The sequence below is a fragment of the Scyliorhinus canicula genome, chromosome 9, assembly GCF_902713615.1.
Source record: "Scyliorhinus canicula chromosome 9, sScyCan1.1, whole genome shotgun sequence".
NCBI classification, from domain to species: domain Eukaryota; kingdom Metazoa; phylum Chordata; class Chondrichthyes; order Carcharhiniformes; family Scyliorhinidae; genus Scyliorhinus; species Scyliorhinus canicula.
Genome location: NC_052154.1, coordinates 130,331,870 through 130,351,216, shown reverse-complemented (window position 1 = coordinate 130,351,216; position 19,347 = coordinate 130,331,870). Strand labels below are relative to the sequence as shown.

The 19,347-nt window shown below is 48.6% G+C and overlaps 1 protein-coding gene across 1 annotated transcript in view; it reads left to right on the top strand.

The window, feature by feature from the left end:
• The window catches only part of uevld (UEV and lactate/malate dehyrogenase domains), a 33,937-nt gene that overhangs the window by 9,823 nt on the left and 4,767 nt on the right, over positions 1 to 19,347 (top strand). Inside the window, exons 5-11 of the mRNA XM_038807591.1 lie at positions 756 to 891; positions 11,523 to 11,641; positions 13,058 to 13,163; positions 14,360 to 14,530; positions 15,798 to 15,965; positions 16,440 to 16,533; positions 17,761 to 17,884. Coding sequence (XP_038663519.1) covers positions 756 to 891; positions 11,523 to 11,641; positions 13,058 to 13,163; positions 14,360 to 14,530; positions 15,798 to 15,965; positions 16,440 to 16,533; positions 17,761 to 17,884 — 918 coding nt within the window. The remainder of the gene's footprint in view (positions 1 to 755; positions 892 to 11,522; positions 11,642 to 13,057; positions 13,164 to 14,359; positions 14,531 to 15,797; positions 15,966 to 16,439; positions 16,534 to 17,760; positions 17,885 to 19,347) is intronic.

The following is a 19,347-nucleotide window of genomic DNA, read 5'->3' as shown; positions in this document are numbered from 1 at the left end:
TCACTGTGGATGTTGGAACTTGGAATGAGTCACTTTACTTTTCAAACAAAGGATAGTGTGGTAAAGGCTTACAAATGACAGAATATTACACAGAGCGAGTATAACATGAGTTCATAGCAATTAGCACTGTTTAAAATGTATACATAGTGTTGAATAATAATGATCTAAAGAATTGTACTATTTTGAATTAATCACATACTGTTACAAAGTTTATATTGATAATACAAATTTTAAATATAATTGCTTGTTCACACTTATGAACTAAACTAATGTAAGGAACATCAGTTTTCCTCCCTTGCACCCACAATCTCCTGTAAACCTCTTTTCTGCTGATCGCAAATACGCAGCCCAGTCAATCTTGAAGGCTTCAGACTCCTGCGATGATTTACAAGAGGGGGCCTCCTGAGGCATTCTTTGTGACCAGCTCATCCACTGTTGGCTTATTTGTTTAAAATCCCAAGATGCACTGTTATGTCAAGTGAAGCTTAAGAATTGTCACCAAGATGTAAAAACAGTCCACTTCAAGTTTAGTCTGAATTATAATATTCATCAGTACACTAAACTAAAACTACTTTTCCCGACACTGCCAGGATATTAGCTGGCAGCAGACAGGCTGGCCTGTGTCTCCTGGGATCAAGACATCTATCTGTCTTTATTACTGCACACGATATATGATGTGACCTGAAGAAAAGATAAGTAGTTAGCTAGATTTTATCAAAAAATGTGCATTAACTGATTTTTTAAAAACTCTTCAGCCTAAAACAGATGTCACTGGTTTGCTAAACGAAATGATGGCAGAGTTTGAGAAAACGCCACCTTTATACACAAAGCCCTCGACCGATGAGCTGTCCTTGGCCGAGCTCAACAACTATGTGGCTGCTATTTCTTCAGGTTTGTGAATTCTTTACACTAGGACATGAAAAGATTTAGAACCAGAGGACAATTCTTTTAGAACCTACAGTTGTCCCTTTCAGAAGGAAAATTTATCGAGCACCCTCCTGAATTTGGGTCACTCTCTGTAGAATCCCTACAGTGCAGAAGGAGTCCATTTGGCCCATTGAGTCTGCACCGACCCTCTGAAAGAGTACCTTACCCCGGCCTGCAACCCCACCTAACCCGGACACTAAGGGTCTGTTATGTCATGGCCAATCCACCTAATCTGCAATCTTTGGACTGTGGGAGGAAACCGGAGCACCCGGATGAAACCACGGAGACACTGGGCGATAATGCGAACTCCATGCAGACAGTTGCCCAAGGCGGGTATTGAACCCGGGTCTCTGGCACTCTGAGGCAGCTGTGCTAATCACCGAGCCATGCCCCATTTGTGTGAACTTTCACAACTCAGTCAGTGAAGGGTAGAAGGTAATATAGGAGTTTGTTGTTTTGTTCCTGCACCTAGTGGTTTCAGGCACACTTTCAAGTGTCTCCATAGCTAGTTATTCCTGGAACAGGTCACGTGTCTGTTGCCAGAGGCTTTTTAGCTTGAGGAGCACCACTCCGCATCAAGCATGGCTAAACCTGACCAGGAATCTGTCCCACTCTTACCACCTGCCATTGGCCTGTATTGAAAGGATTTTGAAGGTTCATACTCAACCTGTTTGGCTGCATTGTGGCCAACCTAGGCCGTCAAGTCCTGGGGTGGGACTCAAACCCAGCTCAGAGGAAGGGCACTACCCACTGCACCACAAGACCTCTTGGAGAAACGAGTGTTGAGAGGAGCAACGAGATATTTGGAAAAGATCAGAGCAACAGTACTGTTAATTGCATCAAATGGGGTTAAGTATATCCACTTGGAGTACACTGATTTGATTGTTGATTGAGCCCATATAAAGACATACTTAATGTTGTTGGATGTGGTTTGAGTTAGGAGGTATATATCTAGGGCGAGATTCTCCACAAATGCGGAGAGTCGTAAAGGCTGCCGTGAAACTGGCCGTGTTTCACGGCAGCCTTCACGCCCGTTCCCGGGACCCGATTCTTCCCCCCCCCCCCATCGGGGCTAGGAGTGGGACCCCGGGAATCACGACCGTCGTTAAGGCCGCGCGCCAAGATGACGCGCGGCCGGCGCATGCGCGGGTGACGTCATCACGCCATTGACAGAATCCGCGCATGCGCGGTTCCGCATTTCTCCACCACCGCCCGACAAGATGTGGCGGCTTGATCTTGTCGGGCGGCGGAGGGGAAATAGTGCGTCCCTTTTGGACGCAGGCCCGATGATCGGTGGGCACCGATCGCGGGCCTGTCCCCTCCCGAGCACAACGGTGGTGCTCCCGCCCCAAACGGGCCTCTGGATGCCCGTTTGGGGCATCCAGCGCACGTTTCTACGACGGCAGCAAGCAGGTGTGTTTGCTGCCGTGAAAAAACGGGCGTAAAGGCTCGGCCCATCGGCCGCGGAGAATCGCCGCTCGCTGTAAAAAACGGCGGGCGGCGATTCGTGACGTGGGGGGGGAGAATAGCGGGAGGGCGTGAAAAATGTCGGGAGGCCCTCCCGCTATTCTCCCAACCGGCATGGGGGCGGAGAATCACGCCCCTAGTGTTTCGCACTGTGAATTAATCTGTTCCAAGTAAAGTCTGGTCTAGTTACTTCCTTCACCAACCTGACATCAGGATTATAGTCCTGTAGGAGAATATCTTTGTGTTCCAACAGTAAGAAGGAAGTCGGAGAGGAATAGTAGGCTCTAAAAGATACAACTGGGCTGGAAATGAAATCTGAGATGAAGCTAACTTGTTTGCCCCAAGTGTTCACAGGAAAGTTCCCGTACCGGCCTCCCCGAACAGGCGCCGGAATGTGGCGACTAGGGGCTTTTCACAGTAACTTCATTGAAGCCTACTTGTGACAATAAGCAATTATTATTATTATTAGAGGATATGAGTTCCATGTCTTCCCTAAATAATATGTGTCCAAAATATGATCCCTGGGGTGTAGCCCATTCAGTAATTGCTCGGTCCCCAATACTGCCATTTAGACATAGAATTTACAGTTCAGAAGGAGGCCATTCGGCCCATCGAGTCTGCACCGGCTCCTGGAAAGAGCACCCTACCCAAGGTTAACACCTCCACCCTATCCTCATAACCCAGTAACCCCACCCAACACTAAGGGCAATTTATCATGGCCAATCCACCTAACCTGCACATCTTTGGACTGTGGAAGGAAACCGGAGGAAACCCACGCTCACATGGGGAGGATGCGCAGACTCCGCACAGACAGTGATCCAAGCCGGAATCGAACCTGGGACCCTGGAGCTGTGAAGCGATTGTGCTATCCACAATGGCTACCCTTGAGCCAATTTTGTATCCCTAATTTTATCCTGAATCCTCGCAACTTTAAACTTTTAAAAAATAAATTTAGAGTACCCAATTATTTACCTTTTCCAATTATGGGGCAATTTAGCATGGCCAATCCACCTAACCAGCACATCTTTGGGTTGTGGGGGTGAAACCCACGCAGACATGGGGAGAATGTGCAAACTCCACAGGGACAGTGGCCCAGGACCGGGATTCGAACCCGGGTCCTCAGCGCCGTAGCCCCAGTGCTAACCACTGCACTGCATGCTGCCCCAGCTTTAAACTTTAATGGTCTTTCATCCTTTTACTTTGTCAATTTGTTTCCTCTACATAAAGTTACGTACACCCGTAGGGTTCCTCTATATTCCACAGAGGACTATGATCGACAATGAGGACTATGAGAGCTGTGATAATTTAGTAAACAGCAGTCAACATTGACTCTGAAGGAAATATCCAGCCTGACCAACATCCTTGACCTATTTCAAGGAAGCAACTTGACAAGTGGACTATGAAAAGCACATCATTATTCGACCTTGATTTATATTTTTAATAATGACTAGGTAAAGGATGAAAGACTTTCAAAGTTTAAAGCTGTGGAGATTCTGGTGGGGGGAAAAAAAACTAGGAATGGCTAAGAAAGTGGCTGAAGGGAGGATATGGCATGTACTTGCTTGAAGGATCGGGAAGAGGCTAGTGTTTGAACCTCCACTGTTCCAATTTGTATCAATTACTCAAATTTAGAAGCAAAATGCAAATTGGTCAGACTTGCAGATGGTATCAATAAGGAAAAGCTTCAAAATATGTAAAGTAAATGGGCAGATGAAATTTAACCTGGACATATATGGGTCCAAGGCTGTGCGGATTAGGTGGACTGGCAATCCTAAATTGCCCCTTAATGTTCAGCAATGTACACATTGGGTAATGGGATTACGGGGATAGGGCGAGGTGGACACTCGTCAGTGGATAGAGTGCTCATTCAAAGGGTCGGTACAGATTCAGTGGCCGAATGGCCTCCTGCACTCTATGATTCTATGAAATGTTAGGTACTGAACAAAAAGGAGAAAAATGGTTGGCGTGAATACTATTCAATTGTATTAAATTACTGAGGATAAACTGAATAGGGTCGAGGGATATTAAAATGTGCAAACCACAATTAGAGCCAATAGAATGCAAAACTATAGATTACAAGTTGGGGCAAAGTCAGGCTTCAGGTGCTGTGACCAGCAAGAAATACAAATTCTTGTGGTGGGGAGGGGGGTGTTCAAGGGAAGAACTGAGATTGATCCCTAACAACAGCCAATTGGGAAACAAAGAATAACTGAAGAAACCTCCATGGCTTGAATGTCTCTATGGTAGGCCACAAGCAAGGAAGTTGAAAGTTGCAAAGACCACTACTTAGGGAGCTGGGTGATCGTTTATTCCAGGGATGAAGGATAAAGCTTGAAGGATTAGAAAAGTTGGTGAGGACTTCCGGTTACGGCTATGCGGAGCTAAGCCGCATGTTCGGCAGCTCCCGCTTTAAAAGGACTTGTGGGCCCTTTTAAGGGCCCAAAACGGCGCTGATTCGACGATTCCCGGTGGATAAAGGGGTCTGGAGCAAAACCCCCCGGGATTTATGGTTCGGACTCAAAGTGGGGCGAGGAGAAAAACGGCAGCAGCTCCCCTGGAAAAGCGGGGGAAGGTGGACAAAATGGTGGCCGGTGGAGCCCCTGAGGAGTGGAGGCAGTGGGCTGAGGAGCAGCAGGCGGCCCTTCTGCGCTATTTCACGGAGCTGAAAGGGGAGTTGTTGGAATCCCTGAAAGTGACGACGAGTAAGCTGCTGGAGACCCAGACAACCCAGGGTGCAGCGATACTCGAGTTGCAGCAGCAGGCCTCTGAGCGCGAGGAGGAGGTTTCGGCCCTCGTGGGGAAGGTGGAGATACACGAGGCACTTCATAAAAAGTGGCAAGATCGGTTCGAGGAGATGGAGCTTCGGTCACGGAGGAAGAACCTGCGGATCCTGGGCCTCGAGGAGGGGCTGGAGCGGTCAGACCTGCCAGCCTATGTGGCCGTGATGTTGAACTCGCTGGTGGGGGCAGGATCCTTCCATCTGCCCCTGGAGCTGGAGGGGGCCCACAGAGCACTGGCCAGGCGGCCTAAGGCGAATGAACCCCCGCGGGCGGTGCTGGTGCGGTTCCATCGGTTCAGTGACTGGGAGTGTGTTCTCCGATGGGCCAAGAAGGTGAGGAGTAGTAAGTGGGAGAATTCAGTAGTGCGTATGCTGGGGTGCGGAGGTGGCCAAGCGGAGAGCCGGGCTTAACCGGACGAAGGCGGTGCTCCATGGAAAGCAGGTGAAGTTCGGCATGTTGCCGCCTGCGCGCCTGTGGGTCACCTACAAGGACCGGCATCACTACTGAGTCCCCGGAGGAAGCGTGGGCCTTTGTGCAGGCTGAAAAGCTGGACTTGAACTAGAGATTGGGGGCTGTGGGAGTTTTTCTATTCTATTCATGTATCATTGTTTATGCTGTAGCGGGTTATTCTGTTTGTTTTTGTTTTTTCTCTCGCTTTCGGACGATGTGGGTTATGGTTCTGTGTTCTAAGGGGGGTACTGGGGTTTGTGGTTGATCTGTGTCTTTGTTTGTACGGAGTTGGTGGTTGGGTTGGGACTGCGGTTTGGGAGCTGCATTGGTGGGGTGGGGCAGTGTGAAAGCGCGGGCTTTTCTCTGGTTTCCCGCGCTGCGGGACGAGGGGGTGGAGCTGGTGGCGAGGGGCGTGGTTATTCGACCGGGTTTCCCACGCTGAAGCGGTGCCCAGGAGCTGATGCAGGGGAGGAGGGGGGACCTCATATCGGGAGGGGTCGGCGTTAGAGCGGGAGCTGCCGGGGTCAGCAGAAATCAGCTGACTCACGGGAGTACAGTGGAGGGAGAGTCGCGGCTAGGAGGGGTCCTAGCCTGGGGGGGGGGGAATGGGATACCGGGTTGCTGCTGCATTGGCCAGGGAGGAGTTTGGGGGGGTCGGGGTGAGGTTCTATCGCCGTGGGAAACGGGCCGAATGGGTGATGGCCAGGGGCGAGCAGTCGATGGGTTATGGCTAGTCGAGGGGGGCGGGGTGCCCCTGATCCGGCTGATTACGTGGAACGTGAGGGGGTTGAATGGGCCGGTTAAGAGGGCCCGGGTGTTTTCGCATCTGAAGGGGCTGAAGGCGGACATGGCCATGCTCCAGGAGACCCACCTGAAGGTGGCGGACCAGGTCTGTCTGAGGAAGGGGTGGGTGGGGCAGGTTTTCCACTCGGGGCTCGACTCGAAGAACCGGGGGGTGGCGATCCTGGTGGGGAAGAGGGTGGCATTTGAGGCGTCTGAGGTTGTGGCTGATAGTGGCGGCAGATATGTGATGGTGAGCGGTAAGCTGCAGAGAAAGAGGGTGGTGTTGGTTAATGTGTACGCCCCAAATTGGGATGATGCTGGTTTCATGAGGCGTATGTTGGGCCGCATTCCTGGCCTGAAGGTGGGGGGCTTGATCATATGGGGGGGGGGGGGGGGGGGGGGGACTTCAATACAGTGCTGGATCCCCTACTGGATCGTTCTAGTTCAAGGACAGGCAGGAGGCCAGCGGCGGCCAAGTATTGAGGGGGTTTATGGACCAGATGGGAGGAGTGGATCCCTGGAGGTTTGGGAGGCCGAGGGCTCGGGAGTACTCTTTTTTTTTTTCTCCCATGTGCACAGGGTTTATTCCCGCATTAATTTCTTTGTTTTGAGCAGGGGACTGGTCCCGAGGGTGGAGGAGGCCGAATATTCAGCTATCGCGATTTCGGACCATGCTCCGCATTGGGTGGATCTGGAGATGGGGGAGGCGCGGGACCAGCGCCCGCTTTGGCGTCTGGACGTGGGGTTGTTGGCTGATGAGGAGGTGTGTAGGAGGGTTCGGGGATGTATCGAGAGGTACCTCGAGGTCAATGATACTGGGGAGGTCCAGGTGGGGATGGTGTGGGAGGCTCTGAAGGCAGTGATTAGGGGGGAGCTGATCTCCATCCGAGCCCATAGGGAGAGGGGGAGAGGGAGAGACTGGTGGAGGAGCTGTTGAGTGTGGATAGGAGGTACGCGGAGGAGGGATTTCTGGGGGAGCGGCGTAGCTTGCAGGCCAAGTTTGATTTATTGACCACCAGAAAGGTGGAGACACAGTGGAGGAAGGCGCAGGGAGCGGCCTATGAGTATGGAGAGAAGGCGAGCAGGATGCTGGTGCACCAGCTCGTAAGCGGGACGCGGCTAGAGAGATTGGTGGAGTGAAGGATAGAGATGGGAATGTGGTGCGGCAGGGGGCAGAGGTCAATGAGGTCTTTAGGGACTTCTATAGGGAACTGTACCGGTCGGAGCCGCCGGCGGTGGGAGGGGGAATGGAGAATTTTTTGGACAGGCTCCGATTTCCAAGGGTGCAGGAGGAGCAGGTGGAGGGACTGGGGGCGCCGATCGAGTTGGAGGAGCTGGTCAGTGAGATTGGCCACATGCAGTCGGGGAAGGTGCCGGGACCGGATGGGTTCCCGGTTGAATTTTATAAGAAATATGCGGACCTGCTGGGCCCCCTGTTGGTCAGGACCTTTAACGAGGCATGGGAGGAGGGTGTTCTGCCCACGACGATGTCTCGGGCACTAATCTCCCTGATACTGAAGCGTGATAAGGACCCCTTGCAGTGCGGTTCATACAGGCCGATTTCACTGCTGAATGTAGACACCAAGTTGCTGGCGAAGATCTTGGCCACTAGAATAGAGGACTGTGTGCCGGGGGTGATACATGAAGATCAGACGGGTTTTGTGAAGGGGAGGCAGCTGAACACTAACGTGCGAAGGCTGCTAAATGTGATAATGATGCCGGCAGCAGATGGAGAGGCGCAGATTGTGGTGGCATTGGATGCGGAGAAGGCCGTTGACAGGGTTGAGTGGGGGAACTTGTGGGAGGTGTTGGAGAGGTTTGGGGTGGGGTTTATTAAGTGGGTGAGGTTGCTGTACGAGGCCCCGATGGCGAGTGTAGCAACAAATGGGAGGCGGTCCGAGTACTTCAGGCTCCACCGTGGGACGAGGCGGGGTGCCCCCGTCCCCCTTGCTTTTTGCGCTGGCAATAGAGCCTCTTGCCATGGCTCTCAGGGAGTCGAGGAGGTGGAGGGGTTTGGTGCGAGGTGGGGAGGAGCACCGAGTGTTGCTGTATGCGGACGACTTGCTGTTGTATGTAGCAGACCCGGTGGGGGGAATGCCGGAGGTGATGGAGATTCTTGCTGAGTTCGGGGGTTTCTCGGGATATAAATTGAACCTGGGCAAGAGTGAGCTGTTTGTCGTACACCCAGGAGATCAGGAGGAGGGGATTGGTAGGCTCCCGCTAAAGAGGGCAGTGAGGAGTTTTAGGTACCTGGGGGTTCAGGTGGCTAGGAGCTGGGGGATTCTGCACAAGCTCAATTTTACTAGGTTGGTGGAGCAGATGGAGGAGGAATTTAAAAGGTGGGACATGCCGCCGTTGTCGTTGGTGGGTAGAGTACAGTCCGTTAAAATGACGGTGCTCCCGAGGTTTTTGGTTTTGTTTCAGTGCCTCCCCATTTTCGTTCCGAGGGCCTTTTTTAGGAGGGTGAACAGCAGCATTCTGGGATTTGTTTGGGTGCACGGGACTCCGAGGGTAAGGAGGGTCTTTTTGGAGCGGGGCAGGGATAGAGGGGGGCTGGCGCTGCCCAACCTCTCTGGGTACTATTGGGCGGCTAATGTCTCGATGGTACGCAAGTGGGTAATGGAGGGGGAGGGGGCAGCATGCAAAAGGATGGAGATGGCGTCCTGCGGAGGCACGAGCCTGAAGGCACTGGTAACGGCTCTGTTGCCGCTCCCTCCAACGAGGTACACCATGAGCCCGGTGGTGACGGCCACCCTCAAAATTTGGGGGCAGTGGAGGTGACACAGGGGGGGAAGTGGGGGGCTCAGTGGAGGCCCCGCTGCGTGGGAACCACCGGTTTGTCCCAGGGAACATGGATGGCGGGTTCCTGAGGTGGCACAGGGCGGGCATTAGGAAGTTGGGAGACCTGTTCATTGACGGGAGGTTCGCGAGCCTTGGTGAACTGGAGGAGAAGTTTGAGCTCTCTCCCCCCGGGGAATATGTTCAGGTACCTTCAGGTCAAGGCGTTTGCTAGGCAACAGGTGGAGGGGTTCCCTTTGCTGCCCCCGCGGGGGGGTAAGGGATAGGGTGCTTTCGGGGGTGTGGGTCGGGGATGGGAAGGTGTCTGACATCTACCAGGTAATGCAGGAGGTGGGGGAGGTGTCGGTAGAGGAGCTGAAGGCTAAGTGGGAGGTGGAACTGGGGGAGCAGATTGAGGAGGGGACATGGGCGGACGCCCTGGAGAGAGTGAACTCATCCTCTTCATGTGCGAGGCTTAGTCTCATCCAGTTCAAGGTGCTGCACCGGGCCCACATGTCCGGATCTAGGATGAGTAGGTTCTTTGGGGGCGAAGACAGGTGCGTCAGGTGTTCGGGGAGTCCAGCGAACCATGCCCATATGTTCTGGGCATGCCCGGCACTGGAGGAGTTCTGGAAGGGGGTGGCGGGGAAGGTGTCGAGGGTGGTGGGATCCAGGGTCAAGCCAGGCCGGGACTCGCGATATTTGGGGTTGGGGTGGAGCTGGGAGTGCAGGAGGCGAAAGAGGCCGATGTCTTGGCCTTTGCGTCCCTAGTAGCCCGGCGGAGGATCTTGCTGCAGTGGAAAGATGCGAGACCTCCGAGTGTGGAGACCTGGATTAATGACATGGTGGGATTCATTATGTTGGAGAGGGTCAAGTTCGCCCTGAGGGGGTCGGTACAAGGGTTCTTTAGGAGGTGACAACCTTTCCTCGACTTTCTGGCTCAACGATAAGGTACTAGGTCAGCAGCAGCAGCAACCCGGGGGGGGGGGGGGGGGTTTAGGGGGATAGTGTTTAAGTTAATTTGCTTATTGTTAATTTATTCTGTTGTTTATTGGGGTTGGGGGGGGGGGGGTTTGTTATATGTGTTGTTACGGGTGCCGGGGGGTGTTTATTATTATTATCGTTATTATTGTTTTGTTGATGTATATTTTTCAAAAAATTCCAATAAAAATTATTTTTAAAAATAGAAAAGAAAAGTTGGTGAGGAGCTGTGAGGATGAACTAGTCAGAAAATACTCCTCAAGTAGTCCTGACCTTGGCAGTGGGACGGTGACTACTAGATAATAGCATAGTGTGTTTAGGAACATTTATGTTTATTATGAGACGGAGTAAAGTTAGGGATTGGTGAAGTTAGTGGCAAAGGGGAAACTATTAAATGCTGTTGAAGTCACCAAGAATAAGGAATCACTCAGTAGAGAGACTATGTGAGGACAGCTAGGAGATCACGAGTGCTTCGCAACTCTAAGTGATAGGGATCATACAGTGTGGATGATTGAACAAAGAGAAGGTTCTGGAACAAGAGAAAGGTGAATCCACAATCCACACACTGACTGATGTAGGGTAAAGATGTTACCAGCTCTACCACAAGGAAGGACCAGATCAACTTAAATGAGACATATAAGATAGTCAGAGGGTTAGATAGGGTGGACAGTGAGAGTCTTTTTCCTCGGATGGTGATGACCAACACGAGGGGACATAGCTTTAAATTGAGGGGTGATAGATATAGGACAGATATCAGAGGCAGTTTCTTTACTCAGAGAGTAGTAGGGGTGTGGAACGCCCTGCCTGCAACAGTAGTAGACTCGCCAACTTTAAGGGCATTTAAGTGGTCACTGGATAGACATATGGATGAAAATGGAATAGTGTAGGTCAGATAGGCTTCAGATGGTTTCACAGGTCGGCGCAACATCGAGGGCCGAAGGGCCCGTACTGCGCTGTAATGTTCTATGTTCTTCTATGTTCTAACTTCAACTCTATTGACTCCCCAGAGTTGCATAATGCATTGAGGCAGGTGGTGATTTTGTATGGCAAGGCTCCTGGCCTCCAGTGTGGAGATTTCTGCATTGCCATTCTGATTTACCTCACCAACAGCATGGCTCCAGTCTGGGTAAATTGGCTCACCTGTTTTGACATGAAGAATGGTTACTTGGATAATGTATCAGAAACATATAATGATAATCAGATACTGATAATTGTGAAACTCTTACCTCAACAGTTGTCAGTACCTACAGGAAAGGAGGGGATAAAATTATAAGAGAAAAAGAAAGAGGAAGTGTTAGCTTGTCTTTTAAAAACAGTAATGCAAGAGAGTGATATAATTCTAATCTTCACATACAGGTCTCTCTGATGTCAGCTTTCAGTCAAAAATGGACGCTGGTGACCAACATTTTGGAAAGGTTACAGTGCTTGGTGGTGGTGATTTGGGAATGGCATGCGCCATGAGCATCTTAGCAAAGGTAAAGCCATTAAACTAAACACAAAAGTCAAAGGCAATCATCAAGGAATATAAAAATAAATTGTAAACCACTGCTCTCGTCCTTCTTTCTGGCAAAGGTAGCGGGTGTGGAAAGTGCATCTTGTATTTTGTCACACTGCTGCCTCTGCATCAGTGCTGGAGGGGGTGAATGTTGAAGGCGTTGGTCTGGTTTGTGCCAAGTTTCTTGAGTGTTGTTGGAGCTGCACTTATGTATCCATCAAACACCTGACTTTGTGCCTTGTCAATGTTGGACAGCCTTTGGGGAGCCAGGAGCTGAATTACATGCCTTAGAATTCCCAGACTCTGATCTGCTCTTGTAGCACAGTCCAGCTCAGTTTCTGGTCAATGGTAATCCCAAGGATGTTGCTCATGGGGGATTCAGTAATGATAATGCCATTGTACTTGTTACTTGCCACTCATCATCCCAAGCCTGAATGTGGTTCAGGTTTTGCTTCATATAGACATTGATTGTTTCAGTATCTGAGGAGTCATGAATGGTGCTGAACATTGTGCAGCCATTTGTGAACATTCCCACTTCTGGCCTTATGATGGAGGGAAGGTCATTGATGAAACAGCTGAAGATGGTTGGGCCTAGGACATTACTCTGATGTATTCCATATTTTTCTTAAATTAATTAATTGTCCAAACTGGCAGCAATTTGAAACACTAGCTGTAAAATTGGTCTTATGTCATCTGTGAAAGATTTTTGTGGTTTAAAAACTTAAGGTAATTCTAAAGCAGCAAAATATAAAATGGCCTTTAAACATAGTTATACAACATTTTGAAATGGCTCAGCAAATCCACACCATGGTTTATATTCCACATGAGCCTCCAACACTTGTGTTGTCTTAACGCCATACATATTCCTTTCTCCCTCATGTTTTTACCGAGCCCTCCCTTAACTGTATCTACGCTATTTTCCTCAACTACATTATGTGGTCGCACATTCCACTTTCTAATCCACTCTCGGTAAAGAGATTTCTCCTGAATTCCATATTGCATTTATTGGCGATTTTCTTACTCCTACGGTCTGTAGTTTTGGATTTCCCCTGAAGTGGAAACCCTTTTCCCTATCCAACCCCTTCATAATTTTTGTGTCTCAATAAATTACTCTATAATGGACCTGAAGCAATGGTATTGTAACTTTGATGCAGAGAGCTGTCAATCCAAATGTATGAAATAAACACAAGTTTCACCCTGGCAGGTTGGATGCATAAGACTACATCAGGCTCAGTTGAAAGACCATAGACAAATGGCCTGCTGAAACCTCACTTGGAAGTGAAGAAGACTGGAGAGTTACCAACACAAATGTTGTGTCCAATCCAGTGGGAGGAGGCAAGAATATTGGAAAATAAAATCATGCAGATCCTTGTTTTCTTTGTGCGTCTCTCCCTAGGATGTTGTAGAAAAACTGGTGTTCATTCCAACCTCAGAAAATAACATGAAGAGTGGGATCCTGGACTTAGAGATCTTCAGTCTGCCCAGAGTTGAAATCGGTAAAGGTTTGTGTCAGCTGATCAGGGAATCCAGCATAAAACCTTCAACTGTCTTTTTGTCAAAACAAAGCAGTCCTATATTCTCCTCAAACAAGGTCCAACAAGCTGAGGTTTATTCCTACTTTAAAGCGGGTCTTCGAAACAAGATCGCACAGGTATGGTGGGGGTGAGAACTGGTTATGCAAAAACTCATACAATGATCCTTTCCATGATCTAACCTAGCCTCCTGTTATGGGCCAGGGTTAGAGAACCCCAAAGTGTATCATGGAGTTCACCTGACCCACAACTTTTAATAGATTGTGGTATGGGGAGCACACAGCCCACTCTACAGGTGTGGTACAGCAGAAATGGAGAAGTATTTTTTAAAGCAAAACAATGTTTATTCTATGAACTCGGAAGTTAATCTTTTTATAATATACAGTGAACATCTTAGCAACCATCAATTCAAATACAACCCCCAAAGAATACAACACTAAGTAATCCTTAATAACTTCTCAAACAGCATCCAAAAGACAAAAGAAACAACTTTTAACAGAAGCACATCAGGTTTACATTTCACTACTGAGAACATTTATAATTCTGAATTCACCAAATGATCAAGAGGTAGTCTTTTCATGGCAGCGAGAACAGCAGTACACCTGTTTTGTCTGGCTTCAGCTCCAACACTGAAAACGAAACCAAAAAAACATACACACCCAAGCTTTTCTCAAAGTGAAACTAAAAGACAGAGCCAGATCTCAGCTCCACCCACTCTCTGACATCACTGCAGTAACATGAGCAGACAAACATTTCTGAAAGTGACATTCTCATGACACTCCTCAAAATAAACAGATTGGCAATGGCAGTTGATCTTGGGAATTTTTGTTATTTTGGGGGGGCTAGTGCACATCATAAAATGCCACACATATCAATTGTGCAGAGGCAGCAAATGTAGCACTGGTGGGATCTGAGTGGAAATAACTTGCAGCATTAGTTGGTGATCTTTGTTTCTCATTGTTGAAGCTTCTGTAACAATAGCAATACTGTCAGAGTCTGCTCCATCAGCCCAACCAGCAGACACCTGGAGCAGGGATTGCTGCCCATTATTTCTGGCTCCTACTCTTTATTTAAACCCAAGGGCAACAAATGCTGGCCTAGCCAGCGATGCCCACATTCCATCAATGAATTTTAAAAACAGGGTAACTTCTCTTCTCTTTCCCCAGATTTCTCAGGTTCAGCAGGTTCCAGGGTGGTGATTGTCACTGCAAACATCTGGGGTGGAGAGGAGTCCTACTTGAAAGCATTACAAAGCAACGTGGACCTGTTCAGGACAGTTATTCCCAATGTGGTGCGATACAGTCCGAACTGTGTACTGGTCATTGCCTCGCAGCCAGGTACATAGCTCGCCAGTGTAATGCAGAGTATTTACTGGGAAGCACAGCATGGATTTATTCGACAGTAGGAAGGATTTTACAGTTAGTACTGGTTGCAGGGGTGCCAGTTACTTAGAACTTTTGAGTAGGGATTCTGGTCACAAGTTGCAAAACAGCAAAGCATTCCTAGTAATTCTAAGTCCTATGGAAGGTTAAAGTAAAGGGTAATAATAATCTTTATTAGTGTCACAAGTAGGCTTACATTAACACTGCAATGAAGTTACTGTGAAAATCCCCTAGTCACCACATTCCGGCACCTGTTCGAATACATAAAGGGAGAATTCAGAATGTCCAAATTTCCTAACAGCACGCCTTTAGGGACTTGTTGGAGGAAACCGGAGCACCTGGAGGAAACCCACGCAGACATAGGTTAAACGTGCAGACTCTGCACGGACAGTGACCCAGGCCGGGAATCGAACCTGTGATCCTCTCGCTGTGAAGCAACAGTGCTAACCACTGTGCTGCCGTGCTGCCCAAGGTGTGTAAAGACTGTTTATTAGTTCTAGAGATTTGGTGGTTACTTTGGAAATCTCTGTTTTAGGAGTACAAATTCTAGATGTCTTATAAAGGGCATGTAACAAACAGTTTGCTGCTCACAGAGGATCCTAGAGGGCACAGGTTAAATGCCAGTGGCACAGTGGCTAGCACAGGGACCCGGATTCAATTCCAGCCTCGGAGTTGCACTTTCTCCCTGTGTCTGCGTGGGTTTCCTCCGGGGGCTCCTGTTTCCTCCCACTGTCCAAAGATGTGCAGGTTAGCTGGATTGGCCATGTTTTTTAAAAATATAAATTTAGAGTACAAATTATTATTTTTATTCCAATTCAGGGGCAATTTAGCGTGGCCAGTCCACCTACCCTGCACATATTTTTTGGGTTGTGGGGGTAAGACCCACACAGACACAGGGAGAATGTGCAAACTCAACATGGACAATGACCCTGGGCCAGGATTGAACCCGGGTCCTCGGTGACGTGAGGCAGCAGTACTAACCACTGCGCTACCATGCCGCCCTAGGATTGGCCATGTTAAATTGCTCCTTAGTGTCCAAAGATGTGGATTTTTGGTGGGGCTACGGGGATAGGTAGGGGGTGTGGGCCTATGTAGGGTGGTCCTTCGGAGGGTAGGTGCGGGCTCCATGAGCTGAATGGTGTCTCTGCACTGGGATTCTCTGGGGAAAGTTGCAATATCTCATTATGCCTCAGTGTTTGATGTTTGCTGTTTGATCTGCTAGTTGATGTGATGACGTATGTGGGCTGGAAGCTGAGTGGGTTTCCTTCACACCGCGTGATTGGGACTGGCTGTAACTTGAACTCCCAACGCTTCCAGTCCATCCTGGGAAAATCCTCAAAAACATCTGGAAAGGAGGCCTGGATCATTGGCGAGCAAGGGGACAATGAAGGTATGCGATTAGAATGTTACCCAGATTGATAGTATATACCCATCTGAGTTTATAATGGTCTTGAAGAGAATGGCCGATGATCTCAACATGAGCCTTGTCAATCATGGGGAAAAAAAATTCCAGAAAGCTTAATTTAATTTTGTCTCCCTGTGAACAATGCTCAGAAGTCCCCTTTAGGATTTAGTTCCAGACAATGACTCTTCCTCCCCTATTTTCTTTTTTTTTTTGAAAATATTTTATTTTTCCTCCTCTATTTTCAAGTGTTGAACCATCCTTGTGAAAATTCAGAGCGATAGGAATTGTTCTGATTTTTCTGCCTTCTATAGTATGTGGTCTTCATGTTTGTTGAAGGAATAGAGAACTTTTTTATACATTGGGATATCTGATTTATTATGAGGCAAAATAATGATAGCTGGTTCAATAGTGATCAATAATCCTCAGCACTATGCAAACATTTTCAAAACTTTTTTTCAGTGGCTGTGTGGCGGGGCTCTGGGTTGGGCGGTGTGCAAAGTAACAACCCAGACATAATCGCAGACCACGACAGACACGAGCAGCTGGCATACAGGTAGGAAGATTCAGCAACTTGGAAGCTTTATAGGAATTCTAACCGTTACAGAGAATTATTTCCGTTTCTCCTGGGATTCCTACTCCAATATCATTCCCTCTTCTCCATGGCAGAATACTTTCACAGGTTAAGTGATTATTCTCCATTTGTGAGATTAGCCATTGTGAGTTGTAACAGAGGCTTCACAGCTGAACCTGACATTGACCTGAGGCTTTGACTCCTGAGTATTTAATCAATGTGGACGTAAGTCTCCTATCTGGGACTATATCTGGGACTAAATCCTATGGCAGGGCAGGGATTCGGTATGTTTCCCGTTGCGGAGAGTGATGGAAAACATACCATATCTTCTGTCCTAGATATAATTATTTATGCATCTGGGGGTTTTGCACCATCTTTTGTGGTGGGGAGGACATCACTGACCCATCGCTGAAAGAACATGGACCTCCTTGATGACGCTGAAGCTGGAAGATCCAACTGATGCCCCTCCCCACTGCCTTTGGTTTTCCAAACTCCAGGGTCAAGGCGGCCTCCAACTTGAACTCCAGAGGCAGCCCCAGGACTCCTTCAGGTAAGTCCTGACTCCTGAAAGCCACGTTGGTTTAGACCCTTTCTAGTCCGATGTGTTTTCCAGCTGACGTCACGGAGAATCGGGCTTAGAGGCAAGGTTCCCGTCGGGTTTCACACCGGCCTTCATTGGGATTCCCAATCTGCCCTGGCAGGCAACGTTGGAAGATCCCGCTGTCATTTAACACCAGGGTGAAACTGATTTTTGGATCTGCTGCTGAACTCTGTCCCCACACGTCCACCATTAATCCTGCTGCTGGCAGCTTGGGAGAACTCCACCCTGTGAGTGGGAGCCCGTGTAACCTTTTTCCTTTGTCAGCTGTGGGGGGGCAAGGTAGAGTTTCCTTTTAATATAGCGCCAGAACATCTCAAAATGTTTTACAATCAATGCCATACATTTGAACTGTAATCATGGTTGTAATGTAGAAAACTAAGGCTGCTTTTAGTTTTTAGACTGCAGCCCTGATTGAAATCAGCTAACTCGGCACAGACCAGCCGTTAAACCTTGAAACTTCTGCTTGGGCTGTTCAGTTTCACCAACTTAAACTTCCTGCCGAAGTTTAATAGTATTCAGCGTAGTCAGGAAAATATCCTTTCAGCAGTTTGGAGAAAATAACTTTTCTGTGATTATAGATTCAAACCCATTGGTGTTTTATGTTTCAGGGTTTTTAAAGGGTTAAAGGAGAAAGGTCAGAGGTCGTGGTCGGTCGGTCTGTCCGTGGCTGATTTAACTGAGACTATCCTGAGAAATCTGGGATGTTTACATTCCGTCTCTACCCTGGTGAAGGTGAGTGGCAGCAGAATGACCAGGTCTGGAAGAATGCAGCATTCCCTCAGACTTGAAGGTGATGGTGGATGGTCAGCAGGATTTGCTCTGACTGACTGCCAGTCATGATCCATATGCACACCCAGGTGGCCCTGGAGAGCGACCTTGCAGTGTTAGAAAGGCCCAAGGCCCTTTGTGACTGGTGAACCCTATAGGACATTGACTGCATATTCGATTGTGAAAATGAAACAATTATTGCGTTTTATTTTACATTTCTAGTTTCATTAGACCAGTTGTTTGAGTGTTTTGTTATGGTTAAGGCACCCTCAGATGGAGGGGTTCTGATTTTGGAGTCCCAGTGTAACCCTTTTTTGTGCAACCAAAATGGCCCTGAAGGATTGTATATGGGCATGATTCCACTGATTAGACCGTCATGGTATTTCACTCGTGTGTATTCTTCACTAAGGAGTCTCCCTTGATTGTCGGCAGGTAGGGTATCACAGTGAAGGCCAATCTTAGTCTTGGGGCAAAAGCAACAACCAAAAGCAAAACCAGCCTGATTGTAATGATTAGAAATGTAATGTAATGAGGCGGCATGTGGGGCAGTGGTTAGCACTGGGGCAGTGGCGCTGAGGACCCGGGTTTGAATCCCGGGTCTGGGTCACTGTCCGTGTGGAGTTTACATATTCTCCCCGTGTCTGCGTGGGTTTCACCCCCACAACCCAAAGATGTGCTAGTTAGGTGGATTGGCTACGCTAAATTGCCTCTTGGGGAAAAAAAATTGGCTACTCTAAATTTTAGAAAGAAAAGAAATGTAATGTAATTACATGCCAGAAAATACCCTCAGAACAGGTATAAAAACATATGTAAAGGGACTTGAAGTAATAATGCTTCACTGTTTTCAGTAAGTAGACAATGGGGAGAAATAGTTCAAACAAATATCGTGGAGATTCATGGCAAGAACAGTGGAGTGATACAATACTGGGGCTTCATGTTGCTCACATAAATACTGTGAGAAACTTTGATCAACATATTTAGAAGGGGACTGGCGACAGGGCCAGCGAATCACGCGAAAGGATTGCGAAAAGATTCTGGGCGGGAGCGTTTGCGGCCTTAGCCAGGATGGTGGAGGAGGAGATTGACCCGCACCCTTTGGTGGCAATATTTGGGGTTTCAGGAAAGACAGAGCTCATGGAGAGGAGGAAGGCTGATGTTGTGTCCTTTGCCTCTCTGATTGCACAGCAGTGCATTTTTCTGGAGTAGCAGTCAGCATCGCCACCAGGGGCAGTGGTTTGGTTGGGTGACCTGTACGACTTCCTGCGATTAGAGAAGATCAAGTATGAGCTAAGGGGCTCAGCTGGAGGAGGTGTTGAGAAAGGGTGGGAGATGTTTGTGACCTGTTTGAGGAACTGGTTGTTGCGCGGGGGAGGAGAAAATCTGTACGGACTGTATAGTTGATTGCCGGGAAGTATACTTCCTCGCGG